Below are 19352 nucleotides of genomic sequence, written 5' to 3' on the forward strand. Positions count from 1 at the left end.
TGAACTGAACTGAGAACTGCTGTCAACCCCAGCTGAGGAGACAGAGGGAAGGGGGCACTCGGCCCCTGGAGAGATTCCCTGGAGCTGGACATTCATCTTTATGGGAAAGGGTTTGGCATCAACCACACACATACGTGGGTCTCACTCTTATGTGCATTATCTGACAGTATGTCTGAGGGGCCAGGCAACCTCCTTGGCATTAATCATACCTCTCTCTACTCTGTGGTGCAGTAACTGGGAGCTATTCTCACTTGAAGGGTGGGGGCACACACTGAGCTTTTAATAAATGCCTGGAGAACAGTTCTGAGAAAAAGCTGAAGGAACATGGTTTTGCTGCTGAAGTAACAACACGAGTGAATCCCCAACTCATGGGCTATCCCCCCATGAAAGGATGCGTCATCCACTGCAAAGAAAAAAAATCCCCATGCTGATGACTCACTTTGGGTCTGGCCTGGGAAGGTCTGGCCAAGGTGGAGGACAGTCACAGAAACTCAAAGGTTTCCTTAGTGACTGCTGGGCACCATCCCCTGGGCTGCAAAGGGAGCCCTAGTTAAACGAAGGGGTGATTAACATTGACTGTGGAAGTGTAAACAGGATAATAACTTAAGAACCTGCTCTTCTATTTTCCTCTTAGCTGATGTTAGCCTGCCCTGGGTCTTCAGCTGGAATATAGATGTGAGCTTAATTACACTTAATAACAAGTAGAGCCTCTTGAGCTAACTGAGCATTGAGGCTAATACACTTGCATGTTTCTGAACCCCATTCCCAGGAATTCTGATTCAGCGGATTCTGCATTTCTTTTTTTTTTTTTTTTAACGTCAGACAGGTAATGTGCCGATGTCGTAACAAGGTTTGGAGGGAGGCACATGTCACGCAGCAGCGTGAACACCCAATCATCATGCTCATGAAGTACAAAAGGATCTGGATTCTGCATTTCTACTGCTGCCCGGGTCCTCCAGACCACACCTGGTTGTCCCGCGTTGCTATCCTCATTACCATAAATCGGTTCTCAATGCTTAGGCAGCCAGGACAACAGGATGAAAGTACCTAGTCCTCTAAAGAGTGTTCGGGGTAGCTTCTCACCTTTCTGGATAAGAAGGGGCTGAAGCACTCCCTCACACATTTATCAGTATCATTCAGTCTCTAATCCATGTGGTCACTTATGAATCAGAGCGGCTCCCGCCTGCTATTAACGTGGATGACTTCATGGCTGCTTGCTGTTTGCAAGCAAATGCACCCAACTCCATTGTTAATTATTTCCAATGTGGCTCGGGCCCCTGGAGAGGCACAAAGCTCTAATTTAAAAACACCAAATGACCCTAAGGCAGCTTTGGTCTTGACTCCTGCAAGTCACACTCCCATTTATTATGAGCTGAGCTGCTGAGATCTCTATAAACTGGCAAGTAATGGGGCTGTAATTTACTGGGACAATGCTACAGAAATCGGCCTAGGCTGCAGGTTCTGGCTTCTGGTTTGGCCCCCAAAGGACTCTTGCATGTCCAGTCACCCTCTTAAAGGATGCCAGGGGAGTGGAACCAATGCATCCTCCTGGGAAGCACTTTTCTCTCTTGTTCTCCCTTATACCTCACGGAGGTGGGGAGGGCAGGGAAGAGTGATGGGGGACAGGTGCTGGCAAGCAACTCTGAACTGGACATGACTCATCTTCAAGTGCCCGGTGCTCCCTTTTTCCACCTGACTCTCAGGTGGTGGTCAAGCAGCCTGGGGAACTCCAGGGTGCATGTGAGAACATCATGAGAACAACAGGAGGGCGTAACCATTCCCTGTCAGTTCTTGGTTGCCTGAACCTGGATCTGAATAACTAGGTGATGCTCAAGGCTTGTACAATAGATGACATGAACTGCCCTTGTCCTAAATGTGGGATGGGGTGGGTGAATTCTCTTCTGAGCAAACTAGGCAACTCCCAGGTGACCTGGGGGCTGTCTAGAATCAGAAAACATGGGTTCAAATCCTTATTCTGATAATCAATGCCTGTGTAACTTAGACAACTGACATACTCTTTCTGTGCCTCAGTTTTCTCATCTCTAAAATGGAGGAGTTCTTAATATCTACTTCCCTGGTGGCTCAGTGATAAAGAATCTGCCTGCAACACAGGAGACATAGGTTTGATCCCTGGGTTGGGAAGATCCCCTGGAGGAAGAAATCGCAACCCACTCCAGTATTCTTGCCTGGAGAACCTCATGGACAGAGGAGCCTGGCAGGCTACATTCCACAGCATCACAAAAGAGTTGGACACAACTTAGCTACTAAACAATTTGTAGTAGATACTTTTTTGGGGTATGGGTTGATCAACATCAAACACCTCTTTTCTGTTAACAGTTCCTCCCTCTTCCATGGGGACTCACCCCTCCCCACTTCTGAGTCCAAGTGGTTTGGCCTTGTGAGCAGAGCTATGGGCCAGGTCTGCCCAATCGGAGTCATGGTGATTGCTCTGAGGTTGAGCATGTTGACCTGAGCAAGTCAATGAGAGACATTTCTGGGGTTTTCCTTGGAATTATGAGGACAGAGGCAGTTTCACTCTGTGAGGCAGAGAAAGGCGCATTTCTGACAGTACCCCTGGGGTACTGGCGTCCAGCCCTAGAACCTAATACCTACTATTGCATTTTTCAGTTCCCTGCATTGATACAGTCTCTATTTCTGTCTAAGGTGGTTTGAACTGACTGTCTTTGCCTTCATTCGGGAAGGCATCTCATATACTGCATGCTAAGCTAGGATGTACAGATGGTTCAGCTGATGCAGGACGCAGAGCAGGGCCCGCGGCAAGCCCTCCACTGTGTCAGCCAGGATTACTGCAAACACTCTCCCAACTCCTCCCTTCCCTGTTCCAGGACACCATGAGGCCATTCCTCTCAAGGCGTTACTCACCCAGGGTGGAAGCCTGAAGCCATGCAGCCCATTGTTCCCAAGGAGCCCCGTGTGGGGTTCCAGCAGACACAACGACTTCTGGCAGAGCCGGCCTGTGTCCATTACTTCTCTGCCCATATCTTTCATGCCACCCCATTCTTTAGTTCTCATCCCAGCCCTCTCTGGGTAGGGAAAAAAGTCTATTTTTAAAGAGGCCATGTACCCTCCCCCGTCCCCAGTCTTCAAGAAAAGTCTGAATTGAGAGGCAATAAAAATCGATGATAACCACGACTTCCCTGGTGGTCCAGTGGCTAAGATGCTGTGCTCCCAATGTAGGGGCCCAGGCTGGATCCCCGGTCAGGGAACTAGATCCCACATGCAGCGACTAAAGATTCCACACTCCACAACTAAGACGCCGTGTGGCCAAATAAATAAATAGATGGTAACCTACAATGGAGCAGGAGGGAAGCCAGCAGACAGAGCTCGAGGCTAGAAGCCAAGAGGCACGGCTTCCGGCCTTGGTCCTGCTCCCACCTTGTAACTAGTCAGCAGTCTCCACTCCGCCCCCGCCCCCAAAAGCCACATTCCAGCCGCTCGCGGAGCTTCCTGTGTACACTCCTCACACACATGCCCTTCCTGACTTCCAGGCTTGTCCAGAGAATTTATATTTCTCCTGCCTAGAATGTTCTTTACTCCACCCCTATTTAGGTAACGCTCTCTGACATTTCAGACTAAGCCTTCAGAACAGAAGTTAACAGCAGTAACTCAGAGAGCAAACAGTCTTGGGTTCAAACCCCAACTTGACTCTCTCCTGGTTGTGTCACTTTGGAAAAGCTACTCAATCTTGCCAAGCCTGTGTTTCCTCATCTGAAAATGGGGATAATAGTGGTGTATTCTTCCTAGCGTTGATGGGAAGAGCAAATATGACAATGTAACAGAAGCGTCTAGCCCAGTGTGCAGTGCATGGTCAGGGTTTAATAAATGTCAGCATTGAGAACTATTTTTAAATCAGAAAGGCTTGCTGATGACCGGCACTGGCTTATGTGCCTCTCTTGTATTCTATGGGTCTTTTACAGGCATCACCCAGTACTGAAGTTGCTCTGTTTCCCCTTTAGACCATGTGCTCTCTGAAAGCAGAAACTGTGCTACCTTTATTATTTCCACCCCTTCCCCCCAGTGTTTATCATAGCACTAACTCACAGTGGGCACACAGGAAAGAATGAATAGATGAACGAACTTGAGCAAGGCATTCAACCTTTCTGAATCTCTCTCCTTGTCTTATAAATGAATGGTCTGGACAGGATAATTTCTGAGACTCACTCCTGATTTCTAAAGCTCATAATTAAACTTATTTTTTTTTGTGGCACCAAAAAGGGTCAAACCAGGACCATGGTTTGAAGGTCACAAGGAGTCACCTTTTGGCTCACCAGGACTGTCTGATGTTCAATATCTGGTCACCAGGTGGACACTTCCCTGGTGGTCCAGTGGTTAAGACCACACACTTCTACTGCAGGGGGCAAAGGGAACTAAGATCCCACATGTCACAAGGTCAAAAACCAGGAATATGGTTGTCTGGGAAGGAGTGAGCTCTTGGTCTCTGAGGGTAACCAAGCAGAGGGCAAATGGAGCCCTTCACAGAGATGTTGCAGGGAGGGCCCATACGTCGGCCGAGCAGTGAAGAACAGCCCTGGGTGCAGAAGCAGCAAGCATAGGGACTTACCTCAGGGACTAGGAGCTAAAAATACAGAGGATGATGAATGACAATGGCCCACTTGCTCCCTCACAAGCCCACACTGACACAGGCCTCCCGGCGCTAACTGATTCCAGGCGGCCCTCCTGTGACTGGGGGATGACAGCTGGGACCACACGCACTCAACGCATGTGGCTCGGGGTGGGGCAAAGATCAGGGAACAGGCGGATCCCCCAAGGTCTAGAATGTCTGGGGGAAGGTTCTCTTCCAGCTATTTTTAGATTAGGAATCAGGTAGGAAAAGCATATTTTCACACAATATTTTGTACTTCAAAGCTCCTTGACCAATGTACTCTCTGAAATATATTCATACCCACCTACCGACACACACACACACACACACACACACACACACTCTCTGTCTCTCTCCTCCCACCTCACTCTCTCTCTCTCTCTCTCTCCCCCTCTCTCATAACGTCAGGTCTTTCTTCCTGCTTTCCAGAACACTTTTTGGCCTTTGTCTATAGCTAGACCTTGCTGCTCATCCTCCTTCTTCATCCCAACTGCCAGTATCCCTGGGTCTTGGATCATTTCTGTAATTTTAATCAAATTAATGAAATCCTTTAGATATGAGAAAGGAATATACAAATGTCCACATGCAGCTACTGATACTACAATTACTTATTTTAAAAACCCTATCTGGGACTTCCCTGGTGGCGCAGTAGATAAGAATCTGTCTGCCGATGCAGGGGACACAGATTTGATTCCTGGTCTGGGAAGATTCCACATGCCTCGGAGCAACTAAGCCTGCGCACCACAACTTCTGAGCCCGCACTCTAGAGTCTGTGAGACGCAACTACGGAGCCTGTGTGCCCCAGAGCCCGCGGCTGCAACCACTGAAGTCTGCACGCCTAGAGCAAGGAGAAGCCACCACACTGCAATAAAGAGTGGCCCCCGCTCACCACAACAGAGAAGGTGTCCAGCTCTGAAGACCCAGTGCCCAAAAATCCTTAAAAAAAAGAGCCTATTTTTTTCCCCACCCCTCTAAATTATAAATGTTACTACTTTCATTCATCTTTAACTCTGTCTTCATTTATTACAGAAATGACTTGATGTTACCAAGTTAGCCTTCAATGGTTCTTTTGATTTGCCCATGCTCCGTTGTAGGACTCCGTTATAGTCCTTCGTGGTTATCAACATTTACCAGTTATAATTGTAACATATACACAAATTAGGTTTATTTTTTCACATAATGATATGCAGTAAACAGGCTCCCACTCTGCTCCCTAGTTTTCCTCTTTTAATAATTGTACTTCATTGACCGGTTGCACCATGCTTTCCTTAAATATTCCCACTATGGTCCTTCTGAGTAATATTTAAAATTTAGGTTAAAAATAACAGTGCAACCAAGATCTTAATGCAGAGAACCTTTCTCTTTTTTTGGATTATTCTTTCATAAAAACTTCCTAGGTGTGCCATTACTGCAAGAAAGGATACAAATATTGTAAAAGAAATGTAGCCCACAAACATTTTAATTTTTCCTGCCTTGGCCCTTATGCAAAGAATGGTTGCTCCCCACTGAGGTAGACAGTTTGGATGAGGGCCTCTAAGATCCCCTTTTCCATATGAGAGCCCATCATTCTAAAATGATGCTGCAAAAAGCCTACCCGTTCTGAAGTCAAGAGGCAAACATGTGTATTGGACGTGTCTGTGGACTCCTGGTGAACTAATGACTGCTCTGGTCCTGGAAGGACACCAATGGGGTGCTGAGGAAGTAGGAAATCCTGGGCAGGGGGTGGTGTGCACCCCACCACCCTGGTCGGCAGACAGATGGACAGGTAAACCTCTTTCTCCCTTGCACACGTTGAGCCGCCCCAACCAGAATGACTCTAATTATGAACACATGTACACAGACCCCTGAGATGGTGGGTCCCACCCCTGGCAGCCCATCTATGCCCACAACTAGAAGACTGGTGGGGGGGCACAATAAGCTAGGATTGAGGGGTGGTGAGGGCTCAGGTCCAGTCGTAGCCCCAGCCAGTGAGACAAGCCCCGTTGTATTCAAGTCGAAACAGGGAAATGGTTTTGCTGATGTTTGTATTCTCCAGCTCCCCTGAGAAGCTGGATAATAAATAAGTGACAATAACAGATTGCACATTGTCAGCGCGGGCTCTTTTTTGCCCCTAGAGAACTGATCTTTAATAACAGCACAGATGACATGTGGTGGGAGTTGTCGCTGACACTGGTGTTTTGTGGGCCTCAATAAATCACATCAGCTTGGAGGCTCATGAATGGAACCACTTGTTGGATGCTGTCTGCTGACCATCACTGGGTCCTGGAAGGATCCCGGGGCTCTGAGTCAGAAGGCTTGATTCTGCAACCTCTTGACTGCTAAATTTTGGTCGAGTGCTATTACCAATCTGGGCCTCAGTTTTCCTATCTTTAAAATGGGTATAATTCTCTCACCCTCACAACATTGTTTGCAAAAGATTCTATGAGGCAATGATCACAAAAAGCCCTGTAAAATATGGCTATGACTATTATAGTCATAATGGGCCAAAAGGGTAAGAAGTTAATAGGTTTGGGAGCAGAGTCTCTGGCATCTCTCTTCTCACAGGAATATCATTCAAAGCATCCTCCCTTGCCAAGAAAACAGGTGCAATATGGCAAAGCACAAAAATCAGGTGGCAGAGGGCCCAGGGTGAGGGGTGACAGGGAGGTGCTACTCTGGCTGATGCAAGTGTGGATGTGAGAACAGTCATAACAAATGCACATAAAGTGTTTCTCGCGGACAGAGCTGTGCTGAGTGCTTTACACACAGTATCTCATTTAGTCCTCAAAAGACCCTGTGAGGCAATTACCCTCATTATCTGATTTCATGGATGAGAAGACACACGCCTGGGGAGGGGCAGGGCCATGCCTGGAAAGCAGGGCACCCTACGGCCATCTTGCCTGTGCTCAGCGGTCACCTGCCTCAGCTGGCTGTCCCCACCCGTGCGGAGCCCGGCCAGGCCACGGAGCTAAGTGGGGACGGGGTCGGTGTGGAGGCTGCTGACTGCAAAACTCTGTTCAAAGGGCCAGCCCTGCAGGAACGCAGAGGGGAACCTGGGAGGGCCAGGTCTCTCCATTTTCCAAGAACGTATATAGAAGTCAGGGTTGACATGAGAAAACCTCCTGATATTTCAATGTTAACAACTTATTAAAACTTTGAAGAACTCTGTGAGTTGACTCCATTCCGAACAGACAGCTGTGTGTGCACGGGCCCTGGCCGCTGGCTCCCAGCTTGGGCTCTCTGAGGCAGGAGCTCAGTTCCCTTGCAGAGGTTCGCATTGTGAACATGGCCCTTCTGAAGCCAAGGGGACCGACTGTGAAATAATGACCATCAGAAGAGAGGCTAAGTGCTGCCTACCGGGCTCTGCTGGGATGTGGAGTATAATCACATGTAACTATAGATCCTAATCCTCGCAAGGGAGGTGCTATGGATCCCGTTTAACACATAAAGAAGTAGGAACTCAAGAGGGGTTAGTGATGTGTGCCAGGTTGCTCAAGAGGAAGTGGGCTGGAACCAGGAATGACTGACTCCTAAGCATGAGCTCTCCCTGCCCCATGGAGCAAATTACGAGTGTTGGGTGGGGAGGGACGTGGGCTTTGAGTAAAGGCAAGCAGGGAGTAGGAGTGGTCAGTCCTGTCCGCCGTTACCAACGAAGTATAAGTCAGAGGCAGCTCACTGGGGTACTCACAGCACTCGGAGGGACCGCAGCCCATTGAAGGAGTGGACGGGGATGCACCGCAGCCGGTTGTAGCTCAGGATCCTGTGGGAAAGGACACACGGGCTCTGTTGGCCCCACTAGTCTCAGCTACTGATGCACGCCTGAGTCCACCCTGTGCACCAGCCGAAACAAATGGTTTCTTTACCTCCTCCAATTTAATAAGCTGGCAGAAGGCACTCTAAGGATAAAGGGAAGAGAAACATCCCCTGCCACTCCAGGAAGCTCACGGTTTCATCTCCTCATTTCCTCATAGGCTCCTCAGCAGGCTGGCTCTCTGACCAACTTTGCTGTCATCTCCCTCTATTGTCAAATGGTGAGTGCTCACAGTGCACAGAGCTAATGGGCAATAAATGGGTCTGAAAGTGAAGTCGCTCAGTCATGTCTGACTCTTTGCGACCCCGTGGACTGTAGCCTGCTAGGTTCCTCTGTCCATGGGATTTTCCAGGCAAGAATACTGGAGTGGGTTGCTATTTCCTTCTTCAGGAGATCTTCCCGACCCAGGGATTGAACCCGGGTCTCCCGCATCGTAGGCAGACGCTTTACCGTCTGAGCCACGAGGGAAGTCCAAATGGGTCTGAGCAAAATATAATTGAGTAGGGGAAATTCACAAATCACAGAAGGTATTCCAGACATGAACTTCTTCAGAAGCAATTAGGTGCCAACCCCTTTCTAACTGCCCAGACAGTGATGTTACAACCTATTTTGATTCCCTTCTGATGATGAAGGTCTGCCCTGTGCTGGGTCAGCCACAGTCCTGAGGATCATTGGAGCAGAGCACGTAAGCCTGAGGGACAGGGGAAGGATACACTTTGTGCCAAACCCAGGTTAAACACAGTAGCTCTCTGTACTCACAGGGTGGAGAGGTGAGACATGTTGCTGAAGGTATAGTTGGTCAGCATGCCAATGCTGTTGTTGCTCAGGTCACTAGGTAAAGAAAACAGAAGGGTCACATTGTTCTGTTAGTTTCATGTGAAGGGGGTCTTCCCAACTTCCATACACACACATGTGCCTCCCAAGCATCTATGCATTCATTCATTCAACCACCCACCTATCTTCGCATCTCATCCCATGTTTATCCACCCATCCATTCGTCTACCTGTCCACCTGTCTATCCACTTATCTTCCAATCTATCCATGTATCCAGCCATCCATTCCTCCATCTTCCTATATGTCCATCAGTCCATCTGTCCATCAGCTCATCCATCCATGTGTCCCTCTGCCCATTCATCCACCCATCTGCCCATCCGTCTGTCCACCCATCTGCTCATTCACCAAGCTGTCCATCAGTCCAACCTTCTGTCTGCCTATCCATCCATCTACCCAACCCATCCATCCACCCATCCATGCATCCTCCCATCTGTCCATCAGCCTGTCCATCCATCAGCCCATTCATCTGTCCATCTACCTGTCCACTTCTCTGCCCATCTGCCCATCCATCCATCTATCCACCTATCCATCTATTCACCTATCCACTCATTAGTACAAATGTTCATTTTTAATTGAAGATTTATTCAATCAGTCATTCAAGCAACTGCCATTTATTCATTCATCCATTTATACAGCTGTCTACTCATCAAATTTATTCTACCAGCAAAACATAATACACAAGATAACAATTTCTTCTTGTTCTAGAGCTTTTTATTCCCCTTGATCAGTTCTTGCTTTCACAGTCCCTCCAGCTTCCCTCTCTCCCAGCATTCATTTTTTCCCATCTTATCACATTCTTTCTTAGAGGGAATGAGGTTGGTGGGAGTGTGATCCTCTGCCAACCGCAAGCTCCAGGTTCTCACCAGGGATACATATCCAGAGCAGTGGCTTTCAGCATCAGCTGTACATTAGCATCACCTGGGGAGCTTTATGTCTCCGAGGCCTGAGTTTCACGGCCAGATATTCTGATTTAATTAGTCCAGGGTGGGCTTGAGCATCAGTATTTAAAACAAAACCTCAAGTGCCGTGATGATTCCTATAATCAGCTGAGGTCCAGGGCCACAGCTCCAGGGCTCCCTGCTCCCTTAGCACATGGGGCATCTTTCAACTACCCCTTGCCCAAGGATCCCGCTTGCCCTCTTGGCAAGGCAGTGAGGCTGTTGAGAGACAAAGCTCATGGACCAGCCACTTCCTGGGCCCCACCCACACCTAGCAGCCCTGCTCCTCATTCAGGGGTTTTCCTGGGTTTTGGCAGACTTGGAGACAGTGGCAGCTCCCACCTGAAGGAATCTCAATTTGAACTATCTCCCTGGGTCGGGAAGATGCCCTGGAGAAGGAAATGGCAACCCACTCCAGTTTTCTTGCCTGGAAAATCCCATGGACAGAGGAGAATGAAGGGCTACAGTTCATGAAGTTACAAAAGAGATAGACATGATTTAGCGACTATACAACAAACAACTTAGAACATTTACTGAGTAACTAAAGAAGTAGGAAGAAGAAATGCCAAATTTATGCTTTTGGCCATCCTGAGTGCAGCCACTGCTTGCAAGAAACTGAAGACTAAGGGATCTCAGGAACTTAACTGGGAGCCCAGAAGGTCAGAGGCTCCAAAGGTAAGGAGGGAGGTGACGCAGGTGGCTAACGAGGCTGGGCTCTGGGTACTTCTGTGTGAGATCCTCACTGGGTGAGACCTGGCATATTTGGTTGGCCTGTTCTTCCTAGCTGCCTCTTGCGGCCCCACCTGGGGGGAGAAGTGCAGGAATGCCCCAACGGCTGCAGTGCCGTCCTCCCCTTCCTCTGCATCCGTTTCTTAAGCTCCCATAGGAGAGAAAGCTAAACGTCCCGCTGACACCCCGTTGACGCTGGGCTCCTTACACGAGGGTCAGGTGTCGGAGGCTGGGCAGCTCCGCGGGCACGGCTGTCAAGTGGTTTCCTTCCAGGTACCTGAAAGACAGGCGCAGGGTCACGCTGGGCAGACAGACACTGCCTGGGATTTCCCAGGCTGCACTGGGTCTCTGTTTTGCTCTCTCCCCCATTTCAAAGCACAAACTACATTTGTCATCTCATATTTATTTGCATGATTGTTCCACTAAGGCTGCTTTTCCACTGGGCTGCTAACCTCCATGATGGCAGGGCTCCTGTCTAAGTCTCTTCAAGAAAATTACAGATAACAAGGGAACATTTCATGCAAAGATGGGCACAATAAAGGACACAAATGGTATAGATCTAATAGAAGCAGAAGATATTAAGAAGAGGTGGCAAGAATACACGGAAGAACTATACAAAAAAGATCTTCACGACCCAGATAATCACGATGGTGTGAACACCAACCTAGAGCCAGACATTCTGGAATGTGAAGTCAAGTGGGCCTTAGGAAGCATCACTACAAACAAAGCTAGTGGAGGTGATGGAATTCCAGTTGAACTATTTCAAATCCTAAAAGATGATGCTGTGAAAGTGCTGCACTCAATTGGCCAGCAAATTTGGAAACCTCAGCAGTGGCCACAGGACTGGAAAAGGTCAGTTTTCATTCCAATCCCAAAGAAAGGCAATGCCAAAGAATGCTCAAACTACCACACAATTGCACTCATTTCACAGACTAGTAAAGTAATACTCAAAATTCTCCAAGCCAGGCTTCAGCAATACATGAACCGTGAACTTCCAGATGTTCAAGCTGGTTTTAGAAAAGGCAGACGAACCAGAGATCAAATTGCCAACACCTGTTGGATCATCGAAAAAGCAAAAGATTTCCAGAAAACCATCTACTTCTGCTTATTGACTATGCCAAAGCCTTTGACTGTGTGGATCACAATAAACTGTAGAAAATTCTTAAAGAGATGGGCATAACAGACCACTTTACCTGCCTCTTGAGAAATCTGTATGCAGGTCAGGAAGCAACAGTTAGAACTGGACATGGAACAACAGACTGGTTCCAAATAGGAAAAGGAGTACATCAAGGCTGTATATTGTCACTCTGCTTATTTAACTTATATGCAGAGTACATCATGAGAAATGCTGGGCTGGATGAAGCACAGTTGAATCAAGATTGCTGGGAGAAATATCAATAACTTCAGATATGCAGATGACACCACCCTTATGGCAGAAAGTGAGGAACTAAAGAGCCTCTTGATGAAAGTGAAAGAGGAGAGTAAAAAAGATGGCTTAAAGCTCAACATTCAGAAAACTAAGATCATGGCATCTGGTCCCATCACTTCATGGCAAATAGATGGGGCAACAGTGGAAACAGTGGCTGACTTTATTTTCTTGGGATCTCAGATCACTGCAGATGGTGACTGCCACCAAGAAATTAAAAGATGCTTGCTCCTTGGAAGAAAAGTTATGACCAACCTAGACAGCATATTAAAAAGCCTTCAGAATGGGAGAAAATAATAGCAAATGAAGAAACAGACAAAGGGTTAATCTCAGAAATATACAAGCAACTCCTGCAACTCAATTCCAGAAAAATAAATGACCCAATCAAAAAATGGGCCTGACATCTAAACAGACATTTCTCCAAAGAAGACATACAGATGGCTAACAAACACATGAAAAGATGCTCAACATCACTCAGTATCAGAGAAATGCAAATCAAAACCACAATGAGGTACCATTACACGCCAGTCAGCATGGCTGCTATCCAAAAGTCTACAAGCAATAAATGCTGGAGAGGGTGTGGAGAAAAGGGAACCCTCTTACACTGTTGGTGGGAATGCAAACTAGTACAGCCACTATGGAGAACAGTGTGGAGATTCCTGAAAAAACTGGAAATAGAACTGCCATATGACCCAGCAATCCCACTCCTGGGCATACACACCGAGGAAACCAGATCTGAAAGAGACACGTGCACCCCAATGTTCATCGCAGCACTGTTTATAATAGCCAGGACATGGAAGCAATCTAGATGCCCATCAGCAGACGAGTGGATAAGAAAGCTGTGGTACATGTACCCATGGAATATTACTCAGCCATTAAAAATAATTCATTTGAATCAGTTCTAATGAGATGGATAAAACTGGAGCCCATTATACAGAGTGAAGTAAGCCAGAAAGATAAAGACCAATACAGTATACTAACGCATATATATAGAATTTAGAAAGATGGTAATGATAACCCTATATGCAAGACAGAAAAAGAGACACAGATGTACGGAACAGACTTTTGGACTCTGTGGGAGAAGGCGAAGGTGGGATGATCTGAGAGAACAGCATCGAAACATGTGTATTATCAAGTGTGAAACAGATCGCCAGTCCGGGTTGGATGCATGAGACAAGTGCTCAGGGCTGGTGCACTGGGAAGACCCAGAGGGATGGGATGGGGAGGGAGGTGGGTGGGAGGATCAGGATGGGGAACACATGTACACCCATGGCTGATTCATGTCAATGTATGGCAAAAACCACTACAATATTGTAAAGTAATTAGCCTCCAACTAATAAAAATAAATGGAATAAAATAAAAAGCAGAGACATTACTTTGCCAACAAAGGTCTGTCTAGTCAAAGCTACGGTTTTTCCAGTAGTCATGTGTGGATGGGAGAGCTGGACTATAAAGAAAGCTGAGTGCTGAAGAATTGATGGTTTTGAACTGTGGTGTTGGAGAAGACTCTTGAGAGTCCCTTGGACTGCAAGGAGATCCAACCAGTCCACCCTAAAGGAAATCAGTCCTGAATATTCATTGGAAGGACTGATGCTGAAGCTGAAACTCCAATACTTTGGCCACCTGACGTGAAGAGTTGACTCATTGGAAAAGACCCTGATGCTGGGAAAGATTGAAAGCAGGAGGAAAAGGGACAACAGAGGATGAGATGGTTGGATGGCATCACTGACTCAATGGATGAGTTTGAGTAAACTCTGGGAGTTGGCGATGGACAGGGAGGCCTGGCATGCTGCAGTTCATGGGGTTGCAAAGAGTCAGACACGACTGAGCGACTGAACTGAACTGAACTGGAGGCCCCAGGACAGTATACAGAGTAGCACACAGTAGGTTCAAGAAATTATTTGTTGAATAAAGCACCCACATGGCACCTGGCCCTCACAATACCCTTACGTGGCAGGGATTCACAGATTCTGACAGAAGTTCAAAGAGGTTAAAACATTTGCCAAAGGTCACAAAGTGAGCAAATAGCTGAGCTAGGACTTGAACTCAGGTCTCTCTGACTCCAGTCTTTACCACATTTCCCTATGGCCTCTACTTAGCTACTGGAGGGTGTGGAGAGCTGAGTCAGGATTCATCTTCAGAACCCTAATTTCGTGTAGAGCATCTCTGATGTGCATCTCAAAACTGAGGAAACAGGCATGTACCTGAAACCCTGTGCATGGTCCCCAGCAGGATGACCATACAGGAAGGGCCAGGGTTCAGAATGAAGGTGCATCAATAGGAGACTCCTCCTGGACAGACAGAGCCTGAGCCTAGACCTGCCTGGACTTTGGGGTCCTGTACTGCCCTGCTCATCAGACACATGAGAGTGGTTGAAGACAGAGAAGGCAGTCTTATTTGATGATGAATCACAAAAGTAATTACTACCCTTGAGAGGGGACATGCGCCAATTCATTCATTCCCACCCTTGCTATAAACCCTTTTCCCTGAGATTCCTGCTGCTCTAAGGACAAAATAGCAAAACTTTTCAGGTGGTTTTTAATGCCTGCTCTGATCTCCTGAGTGAGTTTCCCTTGATATAAAGCTTTTAGAGTTTTTTCTTCTCTCATTAATAGTCAACCTCCAGCTGCTGCTGTTCACTGATGCTCTGCCCGCCTTGGGCTCCATGAAGGCAAACACTGTGTCTGTCTTTTTCTAGACCAGGACTTCTCAACATGCAGTATACACGTAAATCACCTGGCATCTTCCTAAAAGGCAGATTCAGATCTAGTAAGTCTGCCATCAGGTTGGAGAGTCTGCGTTTCTGATAGGCTCCTGGGAGATGGTGGAGCTCCTGGTCTACAGACCACATCTTGAGTAATGAGGTGCTAGCACACTGCCAGGCTTCCAGTAGACCCACCACAAAATGACTGAATGGGACAAAATAGGTTAAAATAGGATACGTAAGTTTGTCAATGCTTCCCAGATGGCTCAGTGGGTAAAGAATCCACCTGCAATGCTGTAGATGCAGGTTCAATCCCTGCGTCAGGAAGGTCCCCTGCAGGGAGGGTATGGCAACCGACTCCAGTATTCTTGCCTGGAGAATCCCATGGACAGAGGAGCCTGGTGGGCTATGGTCTGTGGGGTCACAAAGAGTCGGACAGGACTGAGCAAGCAGCAAGCACATGCCAGTTTGTCAATGGCCAAACCGGGCTTAGCTTTAAGGACAAGTGGAAATGGGTAGTACCATAATTTAAGGCCAAGTGACTTTATCCCTCGTGACTGGCCCCAAGGGATCCTCATGGCACAGAACACTAGGGAGGGCCCCACGTGTTCTCTGGCTGCCACGGCAGGTTGGGTTAATGTCCCTTTGATCCTCAGTTTCTGCTGTATATCTATTTTGTGCTGAGAGCTATGCTAGATGCTGGGGGAAATACTAACATGAACCATACCCCATTTCTGCCTTCAGGGAGCTTGACCAACTGCTTAAAATTCAGCCCACATGCGCGCACACACACACACACACACACACACACACACATGCACACATGCACATGCACACACACACACATTTAGATTATGCCCTCAGGCAGAGGAGCTAAGACAAATGTATTCACTGATGTCGTCATTTATTCAGGCAGAAATATTTATTGGGAAACTGAAATGTGCCAGGTACTGTATATACTGGTGAATAAGGCTGAGGTGGTGCCTATTTTCTGGCATTTAAAAATTTAACGTGTGTGTGGGGGGCGTGGAAGAGGTGAAGGGGGAGAAGGAGAGACAGAAATACACACACACAGGAAGTAAAGAAGATTACAAACTGCAATGTGTGCTTTGAGGAAAGGAACAAGATGCTATGATGGAGAATGCCACAGGCTTACTGCAGAAAGATGCAGCCAAGGATGAGATGCCCACAGGACTGTGAAGCCTGGGGCAGGCCCTGAAGCCGAAGGGAAGAAGGTGGGGGAGGCCAAGTCTGGTGGGTGGGGGAGGACAGTCTGCAGGTGGGGCAGATCACAAGGCAGTCAGTTCATCCACCTGTCAGAACGGCCGCTACCAAAAAGGCAAGGGACTTCCCTGGTGGTTTAGTGGTTAAGAACCCGTCTGCCAATGCAGGGGACATGGGTTCAACCTCTGGTGCGGGAAGATTCCACATTCCACAGGGCCACGAGCTCGTGGGCCACAACTGATGATTTGAAGCACTGCGACGGCTGAAAGCTCTTTGCCTGTGCTCTGCAACAAGAGCAGCCACGGCAGGAAGTCTGTGCGCCGCAGCTAGAGGACAGCCCCTGCTTGCCGTAACTAGAGAAAACCTACATGCAGCAACAAAGACCGGAGCAGTCAAAAATTAATTACTTAATTAAAACTTGTAAAAAAAAAAAGGCAAGAAACAACAAGGGTCAGAAAGGAAGTGGAGAAAAGGGATCAGTTGTGTGTGGTCAGTTGCTTGCTTGTATTCAGCTCTTTGCCATCCCATGGACTGGAGGATGCCAGGTTTCTCTGTTCATGGGATTTTTCCACTCAAGAATACTAGAGTGAGTTGCCATTTCCTTCTGTAAGGGATCTTCCCGACCCAGGGATCAAACCTGAATCTCCTGCATTATCAGGCAGATACTTTAGCACTGAGCCAAACTAAAAATAGAACTATCCTACATCCAGCAGTTCCACTTCTGAGTAGTTATCTAAAGAAAACAAAAACACTGATTTGAAAAGATATGGGTACCCCGATGTGCATAGCTGCCTTCTTTACCACAGCGAAGACATGGAAGCAAACTAAGTGTCCACTGCCTGGTGAGTGGATAAGGAAGATGGGGTACGTATATACAAGGGAATACTACTCAACCATGACAAGAATGAAATTCTGCCATTTGCAGCAGCATGGATGGACCTAATAGATATTATGTAATTAAAAGAAGTCAGACAGGGAAAGCCAAAAACTGCATGATTTCACTTAAATGTGGAATTTAAAAACCAAAACAAACAAAATAGAAACAGACTTAGAGATGCAGAGAACTGGTGGCTGCCAGAGGGGAGGGAGGCTAGATGAAGTAAGTGAAGGGGACTAGGGGACACAGATTTCTGACTATAAAAAAAAAAAGTCACGGGAAGGAGATGCACAGCATAAAGAACACAGTCAATAATATTGTATATGAGGAAGGATGGTAACTGGCCTTACTGGGGTGATCATTTCATAATGTATAAAAATACTGAATCACTATGGTATACACCTGAAACCAATACAGTATTGTATGTTAATTATCACTCAATTAAAAAATACAAACCTGGAACTTCCCTGATGGTTCAGTGGCTAAGACTCCACATTCCCTTTGGGGAAGAATGGATACGTGTACATGTATGACTGAGTCCCTTTGCTGTTCACTTGAAACTATCACAACATTGTTAATCGGCTACACCCTAACGCAAAATAAAAAGTTTATATAAAAAGAAACTCCAGACTCAGATCAAACAGAAGGCTCAGGTTTGATCCCTGGTCAGTGATCTAGATCCCACATGCCACAATGAAGATACTGTGTGTTGCAACGAAGACCCAACGCAGCCAAGAAACAAAACAAAAACAAGCCTCCACCTCCCAAAAAAAGAAGCTCTCAAGATGGTTAAAGAGAGACTCTTGAGAGTCCCTTGGACAGCAAGGAGATCCAACCAGTCCACCCTTAAGGAAATCAGTCCTGAATATTCATTGGAAGGACTGATGCTGAAGCTGAAACTCCAATACTTTGGCCACCTGATGCGAAGAGCTGACTCATTTGAAAAGACCCTGATGCTGGGAAAGGTTGAAAGCAGGAGGAAAAGGGACGACAGAGGATGAGATGGTTGGATGGCATCACTGACTCGATGGACACGAGTTTGAGTAAACTCCAGGAGTTGGTGATGGACAGGGAAGCCTGGCGTGCTGCAGTCCATGGGGTTGCAAAGAGTAGGACACGACTGAGCGACTGAACTGACTGACTGAAAACAGTTAAAATTCAAAGTGCAAGGAGAGACCATGATTGTAGACAGGCGCGGGGGCTGGTGTTTGGGGAAACTTCCCAAATGCCTCTTCCCCAGCATCACCTGCAGGGCATTTACACTGTGTGGACACTGGCCCTGCCCCTCATCAGGTGATGGCAGCGGAGAGGCTGGCAGGTGAGATGAGGCTTCCAGCTTTCTCTGCGGGGCAGGGAGGCTGTGGGGTGGTGGGATTCCAGGGTCTGCTCAGGCTGAAGGAGGGGTGATAGGCTGCACTGGGCTGCCGGTCGCTCACCTGCAGGAAGTGTTTTGTGGACAGTGTGGCACAGAGGGAAGCTGGGAAGCAGGAGCTGGGTGAGCGAGCAAGGCTGCTGCAGCCGCTGGGCCAGAGGTCGCTCTGCTGGAGGGAGACTAATGAGCCCCCAGAGAGGGTGAGGCTGGGGGGAGTCTGGCCGCGGCTCGGCAGTGATCGCTCACCTTCTTCTTCAGCTCATTCTCTCACTCTCTTCAGTTGCTTTGCTACAATTACTTAGCAAACTTGAGGCATTTAAGATGAAACCCAGACTAAGACACCCAAATACTCCAAGCCTCCTTGCTGGGATCTTCACAGTAGGCCCTGGGGCTGGCACATCAGAGGGTGGGCCTATGGCTTGGGTTTGCTGTGTGGCTCTGGGAAAATTACTTAACCTGTGTTATCTTGTCACAGGTAACACAGTGACAAGAAGACTAACAAAAGGAAAACAAATCTCACCAACATTTGCTGAGATGTATACAACAGCGCTTGGGATAGAGACTCTGGTCTATTATCTCATTTATCCTCTGAAGCTGGGGGTGTGAGCGTGTGTTTTGCTGGGTACTTTTGTCCATTTTGTTGGTGAGAACACTGAGGCTCAGAGAGGTGAGCAGGAAGTGCAGAAACCAGGATCTGCTGGACTCTGGAGCCTGAGAAGTTGCGCTATGCTACTTGACTTCTCCACTCTGTCCTCTTATTGTCAGTTTTGGCCACCTCAGCCCAACAGGCTATGCCTGGCTAGAGAACACTGATCAGCTCTGTCACCGGCACGG

The 19352-nt window shown here is 47.6% G+C and overlaps 1 protein-coding gene and 1 non-coding gene across 3 annotated transcripts in view; both read right to left on the bottom strand.

Moving 5' to 3' along the window:
* Positions 1-19352, bottom strand: part of SLIT3 (slit guidance ligand 3) — a 722104-nt gene that overhangs the window by 62750 nt on the left and 640002 nt on the right. For both annotated transcript variants that reach the window (XM_061129412.1, XM_061129413.1), the window contains 3 exons: positions 11124-11192; positions 9174-9245; positions 8292-8363 (listed from right to left, as the gene is read on the bottom strand). In XM_061129412.1, coding sequence (XP_060985395.1) covers positions 8292-8363; positions 9174-9245; positions 11124-11192 — 213 coding nt within the window. The remainder of the gene's footprint in view (positions 1-8291; positions 8364-9173; positions 9246-11123; positions 11193-19352) is intronic.
* Positions 817-921, bottom strand: LOC133046895 (small nucleolar RNA U13). Its single transcript, XR_009690597.1, has one exon. It is a non-coding gene; the product is annotated as a small nucleolar RNA U13 (small nucleolar RNA).

Source organism: Dama dama, chromosome 25 (assembly GCF_033118175.1).
Source record: "Dama dama isolate Ldn47 chromosome 25, ASM3311817v1, whole genome shotgun sequence".
In the NCBI taxonomy this organism is placed as follows: Eukaryota; Metazoa; Chordata; class Mammalia; order Artiodactyla; family Cervidae; genus Dama; species Dama dama.